Source organism: Grus americana, chromosome 3 (genome assembly GCF_028858705.1).
Source record: "Grus americana isolate bGruAme1 chromosome 3, bGruAme1.mat, whole genome shotgun sequence".
NCBI lineage: Eukaryota > Metazoa > Chordata > Aves > Gruiformes > Gruidae > Grus > Grus americana.
In genome coordinates this window covers 103,289,281-103,312,711 of record NC_072854.1, presented here as the reverse complement: position 1 = coordinate 103,312,711, position 23,431 = coordinate 103,289,281, and the positions used below count along the sequence as shown (strand labels likewise).

The 23,431-nt window shown below is 40.5% G+C and overlaps 1 protein-coding gene across 19 annotated transcripts in view; it reads left to right on the top strand.

Moving 5' to 3' along the window:
* Positions 1–23,431, top strand: part of ESRRG (estrogen related receptor gamma) — a 407,282-nt gene that overhangs the window by 52,366 nt on the left and 331,485 nt on the right. For 5 of the 19 annotated variants that reach the window (XM_054818988.1, XM_054819009.1, XM_054818999.1 and 2 more), the window contains exons 2-3: positions 1,837–1,882; positions 2,128–2,162. The exons of 8 other annotated variants lie outside the window; for them this stretch is intronic. In XM_054818988.1, coding sequence (XP_054674963.1) covers positions 1,837–1,882; positions 2,128–2,162 — 81 coding nt within the window. Of the gene's footprint in view, positions 1–1,836; positions 1,883–2,127; positions 2,163–4,685; positions 4,749–23,431 lie in introns of those variants that run through there. 6 more of the 19 variants (XM_054818985.1, XM_054819000.1, XM_054819010.1 and 3 more) reach the window with 3 other exon arrangements.

Here is a 23,431-nt window from a genome sequence, read left to right as displayed (position 1 = left end):
ACCTGACATTTTAGAAATTGCTCATGATTCAAATATGACCATGGAAATTAGACTCAAGTGGAATTTAATACCACTTCTCGCTTAACTAGAAACTTCTATTTTATGATGAATTCTATCTGGAGATAGCACTTTCCCAACTGACATACTGAGGGAAATGTCGCTTCACGCCACTGTTTTCAGGTACCTCTATTTCTGTTTGCTTGTGTCAGCTCTATGCCCACTCTCCGAAGTGTTAATCTGTAGAAATGCTTCCAAAAGGTTAGGGGAGGCTCAAAAGCAAGAACTATGCAAGTGTAGAAAGATCCCCAAATCCAGCAATGCCTTGAAAACATGCAAAAACCTCTTTGATGTCAGAAGTCTCGACTGACCGTGAAGTTAGTGACAAGCTTTCTCAGATGTTTGTGATAAGAGAGGAAGACATCTATGGAATAGTTGTGGAGTTAACTAACCTTCATAAGTCTGACCAGTTCTTTGGTGTCAGTCTTTGGGTAGAGTGTATGGTGTATGCATGAAGCGGTCCATTCTCAGGGTAATCTGCCTGGCTCCTACAGTGAAATGTCGTGGAAAAACCTCTCTTTTGGTGAATTTAAAGGGATATTGTCTTCCTCAGAAAGTAGTAATTAAGGTAAATGGAGGAGTCATGGAAAGAAGGGAAAAGGGCTTCAGAGTTCTGATTTGGTTCTTTTCACAGTAACTCTCACTTCAGGTGAAATTGTTACTCCTTGCAAAGAATCCCCAGTATGATTGAATAGTTTGAGCCACAGCATAGATGATACCATACCAGCGTGATTTAAGAATTGAATTCATATCCAGGTAGCTGGGCATATGAAGGTGTCATATACCATCATATACCATGACAGGGGAAGCTCTGGTGGGGGGAATATCTGGGTGCAGTCAGAAATCAACCATGGATGTAAGGTGACTGCTTGTATATTGTATATATGTAGGTTCCCAATCCATGAAGTCCTAGCATTGAAGTTACGGCTACATCCCCAGAGCTGGAACACATTGCAAGTCCCCAAGAGGCAGATCTTTTGCCCGCTTCTCCCATAGTACATAGCTATAAACCAGTTTCTAAAAGTCCATAAATAGGGGTAAAACATGCATTTTCCATAGAAGTAATGAAGGTAAAGAGGACTGTGACTATTACTGTGGCCTATTGCAAGTTATCTGTAGCTTAAATTTTTGCAGCTTCTTATTACTGGTGCATATGCTTTCTATAAGCAGCTGTTTGATATTTCTGAAGTAATCCTGTGCCATAAAAATATGGGGTTTTCCTTCTTAAAGAAACTGTTACGTGCCAGTTGTACCCCAACCGAAGGGACCTAAAGCAAATGAGTATGAAACGAAACTGCTTCAGGATAACCTGCCTTGGTTTAGGGGACAGTTAATGATAAATTTTCATGACCTGTCTGCCAACTATTTGTACACTAATTAGGTCCTATTTTGAGGGCAGAGCACGTGAGCTTGTAAGAAACCCCTTGTACAGGATGGGAAGGGCAAGGGGATTTTTGTCCCTAGTGCGTGCAAAACGTAGCATCACCTAAACGTGTGCATTATTTCTGAGTAGCGTATGAATCCCTTGGCTCATCTGGAGGCACTTCTTAAATTGGCTCACAGGAGTAGCTGTAGCCAGCTAAGGTGCTCGAGAGTAGAACACAGGGGAAGAAACTGAACTGACTCAATGCATAGTCATAGATTTTAACTTTATAGAATGTCTTTCGCAATATAGTAGAAAATTACCTTTATGACTAGTGGCAGGACCTGTTGTATAAGTAATCCAGCCATGGCGCTGGTTGGTATCTCGCTTTTCACTTGAACCTCTCTGCGATGCAGGTCTTGGAGGAGTGAGTGTCTGGTGCAGCCTCTGCCTGGCTCCTTGGTAAGTCATTCGAATCTATCTTTCTGTACAGTCACTTTCTAAACTGCTGAGCGAAAATAAGGAAATTTTTCATAGAGTGCTTTAAAAGAGAGTTGCTAATCAATTTTTCTTATTATTTTATGCCCTGTGATTTTTACACCACCCCCACCAGCTGGTTAATCATGCAAAAGCTGAACACTTCATTAGCCAGAACATGTTTGCCCATGGGCATTTCTGTAGTAAATTAGTTCTTTCTATTTATACAGGTAAGTCATGGCCAAAAGTCTTTAAGGTGCCAAAGGTAAGGGTTCGAATTAATTCTTTTTCTGAGTTTTCAAGAGAACTCGGTTTAACTTTGCGCGCTGTTGATTTGAAATTACTTTTGAATTGAAGATAATGTGGATAAAAAAGCATTCTTGGGCTGCTCCGAAATACATTGTGTCTTTCTGGATCTCAAATTTGGCCAAAAAACCCACCAAAAACACGTGCGTGCACCTACCCATTTATATATATATACGCACACCCATATACATATATATATGGGTGTGTGTATATATACACACACAGAGTATCTACGTGTACATGCACAGACTGTTTGAGTGGCATGTGGCATATTGACCAGTGTTTTTCCTTTCTTACTCTGTGCCTTTGAAACTATTAATTGAAAATATGTGGTTTGTAGATGCTTTTTTCCTTCAAATCAAATGGTGCCCTCTGAAAGCCTAGTTTAGCTCGACAATGAATTTAGCTTTCAGGCTTTGGCCATTGCAATATTGTTTGAATGCCACCATTTCCTGCAATCAATGTAATTTTATATCTACTTGGAATAGAAAGTCAAGATGGTGATTGCCTTAATTTAACTCAGTGTTGTATTCATTAAGGAGCTGATCCCGAATTCCTTTCAGATCAAAGTCTGTCTTGATTTCAGCGGAACCTTTCGGCGCACAAGGTGTGCGGTAGCCTTCTAAAATGTTGTCATTGTGACTAGTGAATAAAAACTAAATGTGTTGCTAAATTTAGGCTGTTGCTCATGTCAGCTTCCTTTTCTAAATGACGGTAAGTGCATTCCATAAATAGTATGCCTCTTATGTTGTCATATCTCTTTGGCTTGCTTTGCAGTATTTTACAGGATATTTGCAAATGAATTTTGTGTTCAGTAGGCAGGGGATGAAAATAACACTACTCATTGGGACTCCATTAACCCGCAGCTAATGAGGAACCATTTCAAGGGCTGGATGAGTGTAATTCAGATTAGCCTGCGTGCCAGGCTGCTCTGCTCCCGCTCAGGCTCGCGCCGTGCCGTGCTCTCGCCGCAGTCTGGAGGGACGGAGCCCGGTGCGGCACCGCTGGCGCTCTGCACTGTTCTCGGTTAAGTTTTCTGTGCTTCAGTTCCCCTTTTGGAAGGTAGGAGAGGAGAGCGAGTGTGTGTGTGTTCGCGTGCATGCGCGTAGATAGGTGACAGTGATATTGACCTCCATAGTCAAGTGTTTTGAGATGTAATGAAATACTCTACAAACACTGTACTTGTGCTCGCTGGTTGATAGCATTGTTACTTGTAGAAAAGGGTACTGCGTGATGACAGTAAAGGTGGTCCAGACTGGCCCTTAATTAATTTTATTTTCAAAATCTATATTAGTGACTGTCATGAGGGCACCTGGGCACTTTACATCAATAAAATAATCAATTTAAAAAATGTGTAGACCAGAACTCTGTGTTCACTAACAAAACTCCTGTTCCACGTTACGACTAAAGGTCAGTCCAAGGCTGGCCAAGCAAGCAGGACTCACATTTCTGCGCCTCGGTGCTTGCCAGACGCGGCTCTGGCGGAACACCACCGGCAGCAGCTTCCAGATGCCCGCAGTCCCTGCGGAGAACGTCTTGCTGCTGGCCGACGACTTGTTAACCCCCTGCGACTCTCAAATTGGTTTCAGGACTGATGGAAAAGGCGGAGAAGAACTAGTTTGGAGGCCAGTCCCAATTAAAGATGTGACTTTGGCAGTTGCGAGCAGCCCACTGAAGCGCAGGAAACAGGAACTCGGTGGAGCCGTGCTGCTGGAGCAGAGAGCGAGAGCGCACGAGAGAGCTCCTTCTGAAGAACGGGCTAGAGGTCTCTTAACTGAAGAAACGTTATTGATGATAAATGTTACATTATGCAAGCTTAGCAAATTCTCTAGGAATATAATGCTTCCCAGTTTTTTCTTAACATGTGTTAATATTTTATGATACCTGTGCATTAAGGGCTAGTTCCTACGATGTTTAAGTGAGTTTGGGCTGCTAAATTGCCTTTATGGACTTTTAAAAGACCACTGCTGGTCACTACGGATTAGCTAAATTCCCAATCTCGCTTAACATGCTGATGGGATAAAATCAGCTTGTTTGTTTTTCATGCATGAAGTGAGCATATGTAATTAAATTAAATGTTGTTGCAAAGCTGCATTTTATTTATTTGTATTAGTGCATTTGGGGCAATAATCCCACTTTAATACATATCTGATTGTGCAAACAACACTGAAACTAGGAGTTCCTGGACAAAGATATACTTTTTAAAATGTGAGATGATAATAGATTTTGATGTCTTAAAATCCAATTGAACTCAAGCTGAGCTTAAAAATCCAAGATCTGATTCAGGAGAATTCAGTCCCATCTGGCCGGTGGGTAGCAGGTGTGCAGCGTGTGTGTGTAAGGGAAGGAGGTGATTGCAGGGAGTGAAATGTTTCTCTTTTCCTGCAAAGCTTTAATTCCAGTTTAATGCTGTCGTCTGAGGCTCTCTGCAGTTTAAGTTCTTGCATAATTACCAGCATCTATTGTTGGTCTCCATTTCTAGATAACGTAACGGTGAAGGTGAATGGCAGAAGCAAGTACGTCTACAGCATTATGGAGAAATATAGTTTGTAACTCTTAAAGTTTTGATTTAGTTTCTGATTACACCCAAGACTCTTCATATGGAAGAGTGTGTTTTTTTACAAATTGATACATATGTGATCCTTGAAGACTGAATGGGAGAGGTTTCATTGCGGTGTTTGGTGTCAAGGTCTCTTTGAGAGTTGTTGCATATTCCCACAGCAACGTAGAGAAGGTTTGTTTTATATATTTATTTTTTTATAAAAGCAAAGAAAACGTATTATGCAATTTCTGTTTTCAACAGATAATAGACATATTCTACATTTTTGTATTACTGCAATTATAAATGAAGGAGGATTTTTAAACTCCAGAAGTATTTTAGCAATCTGTTGGATACTTCAAGCAACTCTACTGGTCCTACTTTATATCTTGTAACCTTCAGAAACTTGTCCCAGCCATTCTCATTTTCCTCTTTCTCCTTCCCTTTCTTCATCTTTTCATCAGATACTGCTGGATACCCTCTGCCTCTGCTTGGGAGCTTTTTACTTAGGAGGTTTAGGAACCTGCTCTTCCTTGGCTTTTAGCATTAGCTATCAAGTCAGCTCCCTTTTACACTCCTATCAACTCTCCCTCTTCCAGCTTTTAAATATTTCCTGTTCCTTTTCTTTGCCTTCACTGCTATATGACTTTGGACTGGAAAGTCTTTCAGCACATGTAGTTTTTATGGGAGTTGGCATGCAAAGCACTACTTATTTAACAAAATAAGTCAGCAAACAGTCATAATTCTTTTCTAGTTTTTAACTTCACACTACTACAGTAGATGACACTTTGCTACTGCATTTCACAGGGTTTTTTCATGGTGAACTGACTTAATTTCTAATGTAGAGTGGAACTGGTGCTGTGTTGCCAAGGGAAGTCCATCTGGTTTGACAGACAAAGTGATAAGCGTTTCTCTGGACATCCCTGTAAAGCTCTCCCCTTTATTTGTTTGCTTTACGAAGTTAAATGGAAGAGGTCACCCCCTTTGACAGAGCAAATTCTTTTTTTTTTTTTTTTCTAGCAATAGGGCTTTGCATGAAAACATTTTTTTATTAAGCAAGTCATCCATACCGCACCGTAGGCTGTTTGAGTGTAACAGTATGTTACAGTCTGCAAAGTTAATGCAGTTAATATTCAACTGAACTTTTGGGGGGTTGCTAATCCCTTAGGCGGGCTTAGCAGAAAGGGCAAACATATTTATAGCACTTTGAATCAGACTGCAGTGAACGAGTAAGAGTATGTGTTATACCATGCAAATGTTATACAATTTCAGGAAAGCTCAGTGCATAATCGTCTTTTAATAGTACTTAAGTTGGTGAAATATCTCATCTGTAAGCAACAGAGTTGTTGGTTCAGTGGACAACAGGTCTGTTAAAATCAGACTGTGAAAGGTCTTGAGATTCCTGTTCTGGTGATAAATTCTGCAAGTTCTGAACAGATTTATGGGCTGTTTAATTAGGAGCTAACTGTATTCTTTAAGCTCTGTCATTTGTATTATTCCCTAATAGGATTTCGTTGGACTTTGTCACATATCTGACTATGACCGAGTGCGTGTGGGGTTGTCAATAGCCTATTCCCTGTAGACCACGGTCTCTTACTATCATTGTGGAAGTAAGAAGATCATTCCTGAATGATCTTTCCTCTGGAGTGGAAGTGTGACACTGAGTAGAGTTTGCTTTGGTTAGAGCCATGGGCACACTGAGCAAAAGGAACGAGAGTTAAGTCACAAGATGTGGGAAGTTCATAGAGAAGCTGAAGCGCTCAGACTGAGAATGTCCAACAACGAGGGCCATGTTTCTGTGAGACAGAAACTCTGTATTTGTCATGGACAAAATGTGCATTATTGAGTGTAACGTTCTGTGGAAAAGCACACAAAGGCTCTGTAATGCTACCAACCTATCAGGAGCCAGAGAAAAAGAAATTATGGTCTTGGATTTTCCACAGAATTTGATTGCGTAGAATTTTTAGTCTAATAAATAAGAGGTCCATCAACTGGTAGTCAACAAAAAGTCATTTGTACTTTTTTTCAGAGAGAGAGATATTTATATGGCTGCTCACAGCTGTAGTTGGTATGGTAGACATTTTTAAGGTGAACTTCTGATGCCATGCAAACGTAGAATACAGGCCTGGCAAAGTGGCTGTTTTATTCTAATTAAGATTTTTTACATATTTTACATATTTAACATTTTGACTACTTCTTCCATTTTTTAAATAGATTTTAAATATTGGAATCAGTGACTACAACATGGAACTTGACCTTAAAGAGGGCTCAGGTGCCAGAATTTATGCATGTACTCCTGTAATGTGTTGATTTGCCACCTTACCTGCACCCACTGCTTTCCTTTTCATTTTCCTCTTTGTAAACCACGTTGGTCATTCGTAGTCCTTCAGTAAAAAAAGTCCTACAAAATAATTAATGTGTCATAATTGTTAGGAAAAATGGAACTACTTTGATAAAGATTTTCAAATCTTTTTATTATATTTTCAGTTAAAAATAAAATGACTGAATACCAGACTAAGTTAAAATTATGTATTGGAGTTGTTTATATCTGAAGTACCAAAAAATAACTAGTTTATTTTATGCAAAATTTCAGATTTCAGAATATATTAGAATATTAGCTCAAAGGTCAAAAGCCTTTCTCAAGGAAGGAAGGAAATCAGAAGGGAATTTGGGCTGATCAGATTAAGACACAGTAGGTCTGTAACAGCGCACAGGGCTGATGTGGCTGACACCAGTGTGGGATCCTTTGGTTCCTCAGCCCAAATTTCCCCAGCTCATAGTTGGATCACGTAGCTTCCGTCCAAATCCTAGGCAAGATTCAGCCTTACACCTCTACATGTATAATGAGACTCCATAACATTTCTATCATTTTATTAAATAGTAGATACAGACATCCATAGTAAAGGCCGAACTTCTCAGAGTGTGCTGGTGAAGGTGTGCTGATCTCACCTACGCATCTTGCAGCCATCTTGGAGCTTAGAAATAAATGAAACCACCTGCAGTTTTATTGAGAAAACAAAGAGTTAACACTCCGGTGATGTTAACTGTGATAAAAGGTGTGTGTGTGTTACTGCGTTGTGCTCTATACATTTATGAGCTCTTTTTATAGTAGCATTCCCAGCAGCATTCCCAGGAGCAGTCCAGGTCCAATCAGGACTGGTATGCCCGTTGTGAGAGGTGTTGTTCTAATTCATGTGTAAATGTGGAGTGGTTGCTGCCCTGAGGATATTACAGTGAAATTACAAACAGGATAAAAAAATAGTAGGAGGTGTGGAGGAGAAGGAGGGCAGCTGCAGCAAGGTGTACTTGTCTCGTTGGGGTTGTGGTACGTACTGCCTGATAGCAAATGATGGGCTTTTCATTTATTTATAAGTCTGCTGCCTTCAAAATGATTAGCCTCATTGTCTTTCGTTTGTGTCTTAGTTATTTAAGCAGAAATGTAGAAAGTATTAAATGAATCGCTCCTGAGATCCTTCCAGCCTCCTGTTCTGTCTCCAGCAATGACCAACCCCAGGTGCCTCAAGGAAAGTTGTAAGAGCCTCACAATGGGCAGACATGGGATAATCTTCTCTCTACATGGTCTCATCCTAATCTTTCATTATTAGGGATTAATTTAAGCTTTGAAGCATGAGGTTTTAAAAAAAAAAAATTTGTTGTTCCTCCTCCTCCACTGTCAACCTTGTTTAAAGTATGAAATATCCTCACAAGCCTGTGATCTGAGCTGTTCTTGGGATAATCCTACCTGCTCCTTGGTGTGCTGACCAAATTTGCAGCTTGGGAACTACCGTGGTGGTTTTGCTTCCTCTGAGATGCCAGAAGGGACTTGTAGATCCTCTTCCGCGGGGAGGTGGGTGAAGACAGAAGCACGTTGAGCAGTTAGGGCCTGGGTGTTCCCGTGTCGTCATATGTCAAAGCTGTGGTGCTGCGGTTGGCTCTCTCCCCTTTCTTTTAATATTTTAGTGGCTAATTTGCAGTAAAGCACAATAGGAAATAACCATAAATAAATCTGGGAACCATTTTATTAATTTCTTTCGCTAGCTGTGTACATATGAGCAGCTTGCCATTTGCATATGTGAATCTTGTCATAACAATTTCGGGAAGTGATTTGTTAATAATCAAGTTCTCAGAACAGCTCTAAATCAGTAATTGATGTAGGTCTGGATAAAGCAAGCCTTCCGCCTGCCTATTTTGTGGAGCATTTTTGGCAAGTTTCAAGCTAGCGTGAAAACTAGCCATCAGAATAAAATTTAGGACAGCTGGGATGCTTTGCAGTGAAGACTTTTGGCTCCACAGTTCAAATAATCACAATAGCAGCTCAATTTAGCCTTTGGCTGGGAAGGTTTGGCAGGGCACAATGAAAAATAATTATTTCATGGCCTGCTTATTTGTCCCTTAACAAATAAACTCTCTGACCTATGCAGGCTTATGTAAATATGCTGCCGTATGTGGGGTTGTAGAACACTGTCATGTCCCCATTTGGAAATATGTTTTATTTCACCCTCACGTTACAAACTTTTTTTTTTTAGAGTTCTGTTTGGGAAGCAAAGAAAGGGAGAGGCAGTATCGGATACTGAAACCCAGACAGCCAGGCACAGAGTCTAAAAAGCCATCTAACAGTCATCTTTCTGAAAACACATGCATTAGTATGCAGTGTTTTCACTGCTGTAATAATAAGAGCAATCATGATACGAACAAGTCCGTCTCTTCACAGCCTTCCCACGCGGGATGGAGAATGACAGCTCCTAAAGCATTTGGATATTTGCCTGAATGTATGCTGCTTAGCTAACCACGGTTCAACTTGCTTTCCATCTTAGGGCTTCCTGGATATCCTTCTCAATTGTTTCAGTGACAGCTTAAAATGTGAGACTTGGAGAGGGGGAGATAAAAGCTTAGCGAAAGGCTTTTTGTCTGTGTATTTAAGGGGAAGTTTTATTACACTTGATGATGGAGAGACATGCCACACTATTTTCTGTTCCTACGATTTTAGTATTTGCACTTTCTGTTGTGCCGGCAGCAGCCAATCCATAACGTTGTCTTTCTGTTTCCCACTCTAGAGGGGGGAAAAATACAGAGAAGAATACAGATTGATGGTTTTGTCTTCTGACACCACTGTTTTTGTTCTGAAACAGTAAAAGAAAGCCTTTTTCCCAGTGATCTGAAAGATCTCTCTAGAACATCTGCCTTTACACGCTCATGCACATATGCACACACATGTGCACTCACACATGCACAGGCTCTCGCTAAGGTGGCTATGATCTGTTTTTAATAGTGGCACTTCTCAAAGTGTCATTTAAAAAAACATCAGCAGTCATGTCATGCATCGGGATGAATTTCTAAATGTAAATGAGATTCTCTCAGTAATTTATTTACATTTGTTTTCAGCACAACAAATGAGACATCACGTAGCTTCATAATTTCCCATGACCGAGTCACCAGCATGAGGTGTGTAATTTACCCTGATTTAAGATGCTTATCTAGAGGTTTTTGCAACAATACCTGGTGGGGTTTTTTTATACTACTTTTTGCTGACTTTTAACCCTACTTCACCTCCCTCTCTGTTTTTCTGTTGAAAAAGAAGTATGAATGTATCTGCTTCTTGAGGCCCTTTTTCAGTAGAACCAAGAGGGATGGCTTTGTTGCCTTGTGTTGTATATTGCTTTCCCTGCCACCTCCTTCTCATTTGGTAAAACTCATAGGAGGCTTCCAGCAGCCACAGTGAACATATCTTGATTTACAATCTGATGATGCAGGAAGGGAATGTTGAATGTGGACATTTCTGATGGAAAAATGATGGTTCAGACATGAAACGTAAATGGGAAGTGTCCTGTAGTCATTGGCTCTCCCCTTTTTCAGCCAAAATACTAAATCTTAGGCCTGGTCTTGGTTCTGCTACTGACTTTGAGTTTCTGATCTGCCTGTGGCCGAAATGATACTTTGATTGAGAGGAGATGTGAACGCCAATTTTCAAATAATGTGGACACAGTCATGTACTACAAAACTCATTTATTTTAAGTCTGTAGTTGGAACATTTAGATGTGTAACTACTTGCTTGAGTATTTCAGCTAGGTAGATGATTAAAGGTGCAATGTACCATGCATACAATTTTGTACCTCTTATCTTGCAGTCTCAGTTAAGGCTTGACTAAAAATCAGGGCAATAGCTTTTGCTGTTTTACAGGGTAACAGCACGGGACAACTGAGAGACTTTGGTGAAAGTTACTGGTAGTTCAGCAGCAGTACAAAATGCTGTGCTATATAAATGTGCTGTGGTAGTAGTTTTGGATGTTATCAGGCAAAAATACTGTACATCTTTATGGAGGTCTACAGGGTTAACCGTATGTGGGTGTTCTTTTTCTCACTGAAAGGAAGCATGACATTTCTTTGTGTTCATTCCCAAAGCAAAATTCAATGTCTTCGTTTAAACTGAATAAGCACATTTTAAAAAAAAAAAAGAAAGATTTGGACTGGTTTTTAATGTGCATTGTATGTACTAGGAGCCAGTTGAGATTTAAGTTTTGGCCTGCTGGCCATTTCCTTAAAGTTGCATGGGTCTAGCACCAAATTATGCTGATGGCCTGTCTGTCACCAAATTATTTACAGAACTGCAGTTAAATTATAGAAATCTTCCAGACAAGCAGTGCTCTGGGCAAATTATTTCATCAAAGTTATTTTCCATGCTATACTTAAGCAAAAGCTTATAGGAACAACATGAATCTTTTTTTGGTATGTGATTATGCATATGTGGTAACAGCCCCCTTTTTACAAATAGCTCACTTTCTACCTGGGAAAACAGAAGAAACCATGATATGAAAATCACCGATCTCTGTGTTTTCCTCGGTTTGAAGCAAAAGTTTTACATTATGGAAGTGCAGGACTCAGGCCAGCAGTAGGATGGCCACTTCTGCATGCTGTCAGCTTGTTCAAGGTCTTGGGACTTTTTTTTTTTTTTAAGACTTACAACTGCAGATCTCTATGCACTTGTAAAATCAGGTACTGCACAAGCACATCAGTCTGCTTTCCTAGTTCTCTGTCACACCCAGGCCCAGCGGTCACTGTCCCCTTTTACAAGCAAGGGCATTGGCGTATCTGAAGGCAATATAGGCTTTTACCGCGTTGCCCCCACCTAGCAAGATTTGAGCTGCTGTATGATTATGAAATGTACAAAGAGAATATAAATCCTAAAAGCAGCCCAAACTCCCTATCATAATTGGCATCCTTTCAAACTCTGTTCCAGAGTTTAGAAATATAGTCAGGGTAGAACATCTATATTTGGGTTTATATGTAATGGTCATACCTACTGGTTCACTGGGAAAAATGTTGGCATAGATCACTATTTAAGGACTCTGGATGCAGTGTTTATGTTTAGCTCAGTGGCTTTTATCACTGCATTTTTTTTTAGCGTTCCATTTTAACATGTTTGCCCTGTGAGACAAGCATGCCTTCCCAGCCTCTGCACGGTTGTGCGCTTTTTGTTTAATGAATATAGAAATTCAAGTTTTAAACTGACTCCCATACATAAATTCTATTGGGAAAACAGGTGCTTAAAAATCCGTGTTTTCCAGACCTCTCTCTGCCCATATCTTTAGCGTAAAACTCAGCGACGTGTAGATGGCAGACTGGAATGGGCCCAGATGTTGAAAACTTTACACGTGTGAGGAAGGACAGCAGGCTCAGAAATGCGTGAGAGCTAAAGGTCTTTGCAAACCGGACATTCGATTTAACCTAATTTCCATCCGGCGTTGGGCTGTGTTTATTGGTATGTGAGGACGGCGCAGGGCTTTGGGGCCAGACCTGGGGAGCCCACTCTGCAGCGCAGCTGAGGGGACTCAATCCAGGCACACGAGCGGTGGGACTGCAATAGCTGGAGTCTCATTGTGGTGTTTGAGGATTGGGTTGTTTTTTTTTATTGGCAGGATGCGAATGATCCTTAGCAGATGCAAGTCTGATTAAGAGCCCCCTTAATTTAGAAATGCTCTTACAGACAGGAAGATACTTAAAGCTGGCTTTGTCAACAAAATGGAGGAGCTGTGCTCTCGGGGCCCATTAACAGTGGTGCCAAGATGGCCGCCGCTGCACAAATATTGGGAATTAAGTTTCTAAAAAAACCCAAGAAGCTCCAAATTGTATATCTCACAAGTTCTTTACTCCCCCCGTTGTAATCCATATCGCACTTATTGCTAGAGTCAACAGTCTAATAGTAACAAAAAATACAACCTTTCATCATCTATTGATTTTCAGTCTTTAAAAACTGACAATAAGCTATTTTTTGTCCAATTTCTCAATAAATAGGAACATTTATTGGTTTTTCAGTTTTATTGTATTACATTAGAATATATTTTACTGCACATAGTGGGTAATGTAGCATCAAGAGACATGTTTACGTTCAGCAAGTAACTTTTGAAACTGCATAGCTCAACTGAGATATGTAAACAAATTTGTAATACTAGTTTAATTTAGATTGCAATGCAGAATACTCAGGCTTGAGCTCATTTTTCTATTTATTCCATTATGATCCTCTGACTAATGGAGGAGAATTGCCGTAAAAAATAATTGCAGTAGAACATCAGTAAAGGTGAACATCTACTTTCTTCCCTATCTGAGGGAGGAGGAGGAATTTTGTAGTTAAGTCAGCATCACAATATCTGGGTTTCTTTCCTAGAAATCCACCACAGACAATGTTGTACAGATTGGGTGAGTCATAAATTTTGTCTGTGTGATACCGTGTGTCAAATGATGTGGTATGAACATCATCTTTCTCAGTGACCTCTGCTACCTTCTCTCTCCTTTGAAAAGGGATATGATTTAGACATGGTGGGCCTTGGGACATGGATCCTGAGTTGCGTCCCCATTGTCACCTGCCTTCATGGTGGAAGATTACCTGATGGGTTTTTTCCTTTCCAGAACCTGTTAGGAGACACTGAAGATCAAGTTGCCTCTTGCTTACTCTTGTGATGAGAAATGGCAATTTGATGATATTTTTATCAACTGTAGAAGCAGCTTAAGCATTTGATTTATTTGTTTTTAATTAAGAAGCAGTTAACTTCTCTTCTGGTGACATTTGGCCCCACAGCCAAAGACAGTAAGGTCTGAGTTGTTTTCATTCTACCACCAGAAACCCCGAGGTGGAGGTGCCACTGCTGAGGTGGGGATGTACAAAACCTCTGCCTTAAACCAGCTGTGCCACTGCGCTTCCAGTGCTGGCCTTTGCAGAGCCAAGTGGTTCTTCTGCTTCGAGGCTATCAAAGTGATCATCCTGCCAGGCTTCTCAGATGAAAAATTTCATCTAGGTCATGAAACATTTTCCTGTACAGTATGAATGTAGAGACAGTTCTGGCTTATGTTTCATAACCATTGTGCAGTAAGCAGAGAGAGGACCATTTGGGCAAAAGGCTTCATTTTTGGTGATTTGGGTGAGATTCTGCAAGGCATGGGCTCTCGCTCATAAGCTGCTGTGGGTCTTGGTGTCATCTCTGCCTCACAGGATCTGACGCACAAGGAGTTAATAGATATCTGATGACCCAAGCCATTTATATTTCTCTTTATATACAAAAGTGAAGTGGAGCATGTAAAATTGGAAAACAGAAACAAACCTGAAATTCTCTAACTTCATGACTAGTGTGTGTGTGTTATTTTCCCATGATCTTTAATTACATTCTGTTCTGGAGGGGGATGAAGGGGGGATGCTAATCTGGTGCACCAACTGGGGGAAAAACAAACTTACAGCAGGAGCCTAGATGACAGCACACAGCAAATGCAAAAATTGACATTCATATGAAAGTGAGCTAAGCAAGACCAATAGAAGAGAGCCAAAATTACTGCAGCAAGAGGAATACAAGTGGCTTAAGGAAACCACGGTTTCTCTAGTTATTGAAATATCACAGCCAGCCTTTAAGATGGTGGTGATATGATGTAGATTTTGTAGAGCAGCACCGAGAGAGACGACTGTTATAAAGGGAACGTATGATTGGATTCAGGTTCATGAGAAGCTAGGTGTAGAAGAGGATTGCCCTTCCCTCTTTGAATGTACAATATAGTGGAGTACGTCTCATTGCACTGAATGGAATGATGCTATTTTCAGGACCGCTGTTTGCTGTGCTTGCTAATGAATTTCCAAGGAGTGTTTGAGCCTGGATATTTACTGTAGAGATGCTTGCAGTCGGTTGGAAGAGATGTGACTGAATGTGAAGCTTAGTTCTGTGTGCATATAATCCTGCTCTCTGTGATTCTGCCTCAAGTTGTATGTTCAATATCAGTCTACAATAGTAAATAATTTGGAGTCCAGCTGTGACTTCTCTACAAACAGCATCCAGGGCGCAAAGTCATGTGGTACCCTTTTTCTTCTCTCACTGGATAAAATAGCCGTTAAAAAACGATTCTCACTTCCATTCAAAACATAAAGCCAGTGAACTGGGTGGACGCTTTTACTGGGGTGTAGCAAAATGGTCTCTGCCCTGTTCTTTGGTTCTTCATCCCCTTGGCTCAGAGCTGGTTCACAGCACACTGCTGTGCTCTCCTGCACCACGAGGGCTGAGTTTCTTTGTAGAAGTGAATGTCTTTGCTAAACAGCTTGACTAAGCAGCACTATATGCTTGCAAGGTGTAACTATTTATTGGGGTAAGGGGTGAGCAGACTATTTAAAAACAGAATTCCCAGTGTGTTCTAGTGTCACGTTTGACAGGCAATGGAGAGTCGGACCTAAAGGTATCCTGTGTACATAAAGGTTTAGGCACAGGTCTTACCTTGTCTCTCCACTCTGTTTTCTTTTCTTTTTTTTCCCCCTTCCCGTTCATTAGCCTACTATTCAAATGTCACTGGCAAGTTTTGTCTTGGTGGATAGCATGTTCCAAAGGACCTAAGCTCTTCTCTGGGAGGAGGACCAAGGCAACTATGATGTGTGCCAATTTAACACCTTTGAGTGGCATGTGAGGGCATCTCTCCTGCTCCCCAGCGGCACTAACCTGTGAATTGAATAGTCACGGAGCCAACAGGGCCACATGTCTTATGCCTCTCTGCACCAGCTGTGACTGGTGTGGATCCCTGGGGTGATATCGAGGATGAAATGAATTCTTGTGTGCTCGAATGTGTCAATTATGAGCAGATCATCACTCAACACCCATGTTGTTATCACATTCTGGGCAGTTTACCGCTACCCCCAGAAACAGTTGTAACAGTGAGCTTTTAATCTGGATTCCAATTTTACATCTAACTTTTATGTGAACCCTTAAAAATAAATTGTGTTTTGGAAAAGACAATAAGTGAAAGGTGGGATGAGAGGGTATAGAATAATTGGGGTGCTTTTTTCGCTTTGGTAGATGCTAGAAAAGGAACATACTATGGATCCTCTCCTCTTGCTCACTGTTTTTTGATCCAGCCCATTACCCACACTGGTCCCAACACTTTCAATCATTTCCTATCAGCTCTGTCGCTCAGCAGCCAGACTTCACTCCCATGCCTTTTAGCACCTCACTGGCTTGGGACATTCCCTCGGGGCATCCTCTACACTTGCTACTTCTTACCACTCTCAGCTGGAGAAAGCACCCTGGACTTGTGGATCCAAGCATCATACAAAGCCGTACAAAGGCCACTTGAGATCATTTACATTTTTCATTAGCCTTCTAAAGTAGTTGCTCAGAAGGTACAGTGGCTTTCCTAGCTGTTTGAACTCCTTTGGAAGGCTGTCATTTTGGATCACTAGTCCACCAGTGGCCTATAATTGTTATGCAAAGCATTGCACAAACATAACTAATTGCACAATTAACATTGTTTTCCCCTCATCATCCCATTCATCATACTCCTCATCCACACCTATAGTCAGCACCTGGCATTCACAAAGGCCGTATATGCCACATTAATACAAGTAGTGAATATGCCTTTTGTATATCCCTTTGCTACTTAAGGGTCCTGTCAGCATGTTCAGTAAGCCTGAAAATGGTGTTTAGAAAGCCTTGTGGTGGACATCCCTTTTTCAAATGTTTAATGGGAGCATAATGCAGTGATACTCCAGGATACAAATGCAGCAACTCTCGGAGCTCAGAAAAGGGACCCAATACAGATCAGCAGAGGACCCTCCCTTTTCTTAACGACGTTGAAGTAAGTAATACAGTGTTTTGCTCCTTTTTAAAATCTGAGGCGAATAATGCAGGATAGCTTTTCTTCACATTGGACATTTCAAGGTCATCAGTCCTGTGAGCCTGACGTAAGACACATAATCACTTCATTCTGATAGTCCACACCAAAACCAAGCAAACCAAACCTACGTTGAAAAGTGCAGGAGGTAGAAGGGAAAAATCCAAGAATGTGTGTGAAGTAAAACATGGGAAACTGCCTGGTACCCTTACTGGGTACCTACCTAGGCAGAAGGTTTTGTGCTGGAAGGTATTGAGGGGGTGTGTGCCACTCAGGTAAGGACAGGGTGGGAGTGTCTTGGATTGGAAGCCCGAGGAGGTCTGCAGCACCATAATTCTTCTTGGGAAAAGGAAATGATCTAAGTTTCTACTTCTGGAATCTTTCCCCACAACTGTATAAATTTTAAGAAATAAAACACAAACAGAAAATTGATTTTTGAATGACAGTGAATTATTGTCATTAGAGGATATGTAGTTTTGTGTCAAGGGAAAAAAAAAAAAACCAACCTCAGTGTACTATGTGCTACTTTCCGAAGCATTACTTAATGTACCAGTCATTGCTGGGAACATGGAGTCCTTTTAATGCTAGTCAGGTAATATGTCTTTCTCTCTGTAGAAACTCTGTGCAGCAGAGACATGAGTTATATACTGATGTAGTTATCAGAAGATCATGTGGTAGCACTAATGTGAGTCACTATGGTGGAGTTTGCCCCGTTTGAAATTTTTACATAATTAAATATAAGTGAGTCATTGTCCAAATTCTGCCAAAGTGCAGATGTCTTTAACATATGCAATTCTTCTTGCATATGCCTTCCATAGGGTGAGCATCTTTTCCTTTGTACACAGCTCCGGGTTAACTCTGGTCTGGGAGCCGTTTCCTTCCACCATTCAGCGTGCAACAGTCCCATTGAAATCCGTGGCAGCTTCCATAAAAATAGCTGGAACACCCAGACCTTAAATAGACCTCTCTGCTTCATTTTATGTTCTGCTGGTAATTCTTTAAATACACGTAGTTAGATCAAAACAAGCATATTTTTGTTTCTGTAATAACGACGGATATGGCCTACATATCCCAGTGAAATACGTTCAGTTGCCTTCTACGACATCTGTCTCTGTACCAAGGCAAAGACCAGAGAGAGGATTGGAAAGGTAAGGCAAGTTTCTTTAAGGGAAAAGCAAGCTGGATATGCTTATGTAAATATTGGACTTTTTAAATGCTAAACTTCAAGGTGGCTTAGTACTCGGGGGTAGTTAAACCAGATTGTTTTACCTGAGATTAAAACCACCCTCCATGCAGTTAGCTACATCATCGACGTTCCTGAGGTCTGAAGATGTTGATGTTCCATCTCTGAGTCATTTGGCTGAAGAGGCGATGGCTTTTCGTTCTTTCTTTCTCTCTTATTTTTTCCTCCCCCTCCTCCTTTTTCTCAGCTGCAAATCTAATTGTCCTCCATCTAGTGCTGAAACGTAACAAAAATGTGATTAACCATCGCATTCAGAAGTAGCTCATAGTTTTGCTGGGCACAGAAGGAAAGAACAGGCATATATGAAATGGTGGAAAAATGTCCGATTAACTCATGAGAGAGAGTGGAAATGACTAAGGCTGCTCTGCTAATTTCTGAGTCACTGAGGAGATGCTATTTTTTTCTTATTTGTCAACTTCTCCCTTAATAGGGACATTAAATAATGTTTACTACTGTAAATTCTTTCCCAGGAAGGGAAGAGTTGGATTTAAATCCATTTCAGTTTTCCCCTGCAAGTTGGTCTGGATGATGTACCAAGTGTTTGATGAACTTGTGCTGATTTTCAGATTTGTTGCCAGTCCTACTGTCAGGGAAGTTTTGTATGCATTACTGATTTACTTCAGATGTTTAGCACAAACTGTAAAGGGGATGACTAGTTCATTTCTTTGGGAGTTTTGGCCTTTCTCAACAAGCTCCAAACCTGTAATAATACTAGTAATAGATGTGGGGTCCTGCTCTTGAAAGGTAACCTTTGAGTCTTAAGCCCACAGTTTTCCTTCTGGACTGTAAAATGCTGTGCTGCTTTTCTTTGGAGCTCAGAATAGGAGGCTGTGTCACAGGAGAAACTTGTATATTTTATTAAAAAAGTCAGTTCTCCTATAGAAAGACTGCAGCCTTATGCAAGAGGGCAGCATGTATGCTAGCCCATCCAGAGAGTAGCTAGCCAAAGGGGTATATGTTTTAAACTCTGAGAGTCCTGAAAGCTGCCTTAGTAATTTATTGATGACAGAGATGAGAAATAAATTCTTCCCGTAGTCTCCATCCCCGCACTGCTCAGTTGATACTGCCAGCAAAGGAAGAAGGAAGTTCCCACACCTTCACCTTCACCTGCTGCAGAGAAAGGATTACGCAGGTAAGCAGTCCCGTGTGCCAGGTAAATAAATAGTCAGACTCAGGAGCGCGTGATTTTTGACACCCTCAGTGCCTACTTCCTATTCCTGTTATGTTAAAATGTTCTGCCTTGTTCATGATCTCTGAGCTTGTTCCTGTTAACTTCTTTTTTTTTCTTCCCCCCAGTAAAAATCTTTGTTGCAAAAAATAAAGCTGCATGGATGTGCCTGAATAGCGAAGCACAGTGTCCTAAATGATGTAACTCAGGTTTTGGGAGCAGGATAATTGCAGTAGTGCGAGGCTTCTTTTAGAATAATTAGTCTTGCTGAGAAGCAGGGTATAAAAGCCTGTGCAGAGCACAGTAATAATGCAGTTACACCATTTCCAGTATTTGTGTGCCCCCGCATAGCACTGCAGATCAGAGCAGGCGTGCCCACAATGATGGTCAAGGGATGATTTCATCTTTGCAGCCCTGTGCCAGGACTGTGATGCAAAATACGTGGGATTCATTCTAAAGAAAACAGTGGCACTCATCGTCCATACTAAACCAGGAGGCCTTTGAGATCATTAAGAATCATTTTTTATAAAGGAGAGGTTTATGTTTCCATTCATGGAGCCAAAGCCTGTTCTCGTGTCCTGTTACTACCTGGCACTTGCCCATCCAGGAGTGAACTCTGCTTCAGCTGCATGCACTTGCAGATGTTGGGATTTCCATTTCAAAGTACAAACAATTCTAATATTAAAAAGGCTATTTCCCCAGTGGGAATATGGGTTGCGTGAGCTTCTTGACTTTTCTTTTTCATCTTTTGATCGCATATGAGAACACCTTTAGATCTCTCTATCACTTTTTTTTTTGGTCAGCATCACAGTGGACAAAATGTCAGGAGAAGTTAAAGTGGAAAACATCCTTAGAGAGATAAAGGTTCTCTTCCACTGGCCGCTATATGGTTGACTCTGCTGCTTTTTTCTGTTGGGGTTTAGTCTGCTGGGGCGCTTCATCGCTTAACTTAAATTTACTTATCTGTTATATAAATAAGGGATAGCCTTGGCCATTAAGTAAATCTACTGATGGAGGGAAAAGGGATTTTCTAGAGCGCCTGTGTGCCTTTCTGAGACAGAGTTCAAAAACATCTGATAAAGTAACCTTCAGATGGTTTTCTGCAATGACTTTTGTCAATGAGCCCTAAAAGTCTTGATATTTTCAGGCATTATAGCTGAAGAGAACTGCAATGTCCTTGAACTATCCACTAGCCAAAGGAACGACATCTCAAACTCAGCTGGTGAATTCCCACGTGTGACATTTTTTCCTTTCTCTCTGGGATGTCTGACTGGTACCAGGACTTTGGCTTTACCCAGTACGCAACACTAGGCTGGTGGTACCGCTCTCAGGCGCCGCCTGGATTTGCTGTTGCCCTCAAAATGTCTGCTCCTATATTCTATAGTGAGGATAATCCTTTGTTTAATTTTTTTTAACATTTTTGAAAGGAAAATAAGGGTCTCGTTCAGGTCTTTCCATTTTTGCATGATAGTACAGTTGAACAACGTGTACATGTGTTAATTAAACATCCCTTCTTATCACTGTTTTGGTAAGTGTCCTGTAAATTTAATCACTACGACACCTCTGTACACATTACAATCCTTTTAAAGATCTAGAGAAAAATCCTGGTGGATTATTCAAAGCACTAAATCACACAGAATTACAGTAGTTATTAGAGGCATTAAAACCTGTGATAAGAAGCTTTATCATGCATTTTTGGGGAGGCTTAGTCTTTATCAGAGATGACTGTAAATAGAAGTGAACAGTAAAAAAACTTGATAATAGTTTATTTTACAGTACATCAATAATCAGGTACTGTAATTACAGTATAATTACATTATAATTATTGCATAGTAGGTAACTATGGTATACTAGTTTTCTTGGTTTTCTATTGTCACAACTACCAGCAAGACCTAAGCTTACAAGGGGCCTTATTCTACTCCCATTTACCCTGGGTTTACACACACACACACATGTTTACATTATATATGTGTTTGGATTGACTTCAGAGGAGTTGAACCTCTTTACATGGAGGAGGAACAGGCAGTGTGACATGCTAAAGTAGATATGATCTCTTCCATATATACATTTATCTAAACTCAGGACAATAAATGAAGGGAATCAGATTTTAGCTGGGGTTAGATTTAGCTATCTTATTTTTCCCCCTCTTTTTGGCACTGGAAAAGTTGTGTATTCTTAATCACTTAGATAAACCTCTCAGTTACCGAACTACTCCGTGTGTGGGTGTTTATGTTGTAGCTGTAGATTATTTATCTCTGTACATCTGCATCTGAATACAGATTAGATTAAGGCTCTGTTAATTGTACTTGGGCTGTTTGTGCATGCCTATGTTTACATGTTTCCGGTAGTAACCCTGAAATGTTCTGTCATTTTGGGGTGTAGGCTAAGTGAAGATAACCAATTAAGTATGACTTCTTCTAATCTAATGCTGTTTACAATGTTAAAGGTTCTAGTTAATTAAGAATAGTTGTGAAGCTGGCAGAAGAAGTGTTCACGTTGAAATTAAGAGCTTTTCTTCATAGCAAGTGCTGAAGATGAAATACAAAATGCAGCCCGTGAGGAGTATGGAATGACTTCTGCTCCTCATGGCTGTGCTAGGACCTCAGCTATACCTCTAAGTGCAGATTTGGGCAGCACACCCCAAATAAGCTACAGGGAGTTTGGAGACCAAAGTCCAAAGGAAAAGCAATGAGGGTGATAAGAGCGAGGAAATGCAACCTGTCAGGAAATACTGACAATATTGGGGGTGCTCAGCTTGAAAAAGAGATGTCTGAGGGATAACATGGCAACGGGCTGTAAAAATACAAAAGACTGGTGGAAAAGAAAGTCTGTAATTTATTCTCCATCTCCATGGTGAGAAATGGGAGGGTATGGGAAGTAATTTGTTAAACAAAACCAAACAAAATTCAGATTAGGTAGTAGGAATGACCTTCTAAGGTAGACAAAATAAAACATGAGAAAAAGGCAACTGGGGATGTTGTGGCTTTTCTTTTGTTGGAAATTTTTCAGAAACAGGCATCGATGGTCCTGCCTGGAGGCACAGAGGAGGACAAAAGGCATCAAGACATCTTAACAAAACTCCTAGCCCCATTTTCTGTGACTTGATGAGGATGGGTTTAAGAGTCATGGCTGTGAGAAGGTGGTGTGCTCCTAGCTTGCTTACCAGTGGGTCAAAAGAAAAACAGATGGATTGCTCATCTGAAATAAAAACTCTGTCCAGTAAAAGGCCTTGGAAAGAATCAGTATCCACACGGGTTTTGTAAGCTACTGAAACTTCATTTCAATCAAGATTTGAGGGCAAATGCTACGCTGGCTGAAGCTGGTGGCAAAACTTCCCCTGGCAGTAGTGGAACCAACATTAATTTATACCATAAAATCCCTGTGTTTTGCTCTTTGTTTTGAACTAGTGATTGCACATGCCACGCATAGTTTATACAGTTTAATAATAAATTATACAGCAAGAATAATTACATTTCCAAAAAGTAGTGACCCTACTGTTAACTGTAACTTTGTAACTACCCTGCAGTTCCCGTATCTAAAGTCTAGTAGCAAGTGTGAATGTACACTTAAGATGCCCAAATTTCCTTTTCTCATCCTTGTGACTGAGGAAAATGTCAGGTAATATATTTACTAACCAATCCTCATTGATTAGGGGGCTCCATTTTTAATTTTCAGGTGAAATAACTCCGATTTTTTTTTTTCTCGTGTGAAACAACTCTCATTGAGATACCAGTATAACTTTTACAATGCTTCCTAATTTTTTCTAGAAGAAATTTTGGGTTTATTTCTATAGTTGCTGACATTTGTAGTAAACACTGAGAGGCAATGATCCAGTTGGAGAACATTTTGCTTGATACACCAAAAATTCTTCCTGCAGAAGATGATGGTCCGAGTTTTTTAGGCTGAGTTTGTACAATTCAGTACAGAGAGGCAGGTTTTTGGGTTTTCTTGGTTTTTGAACTTATGACTGATGAATAAATACTGTATTTACAACTTTCTGACTGCTCTACAAGAGGACCATGCTCTTGGGTACATGGAAAGTATGTTGCATTAAGTGATACTCCTAAACCTGCAGATGCTTTCCCTTTGTGAAATGCTTCAAATGGAGGGTTTTTTTTTTAAATTAGAACTCCCTTTTAGGTACAGGTGATGC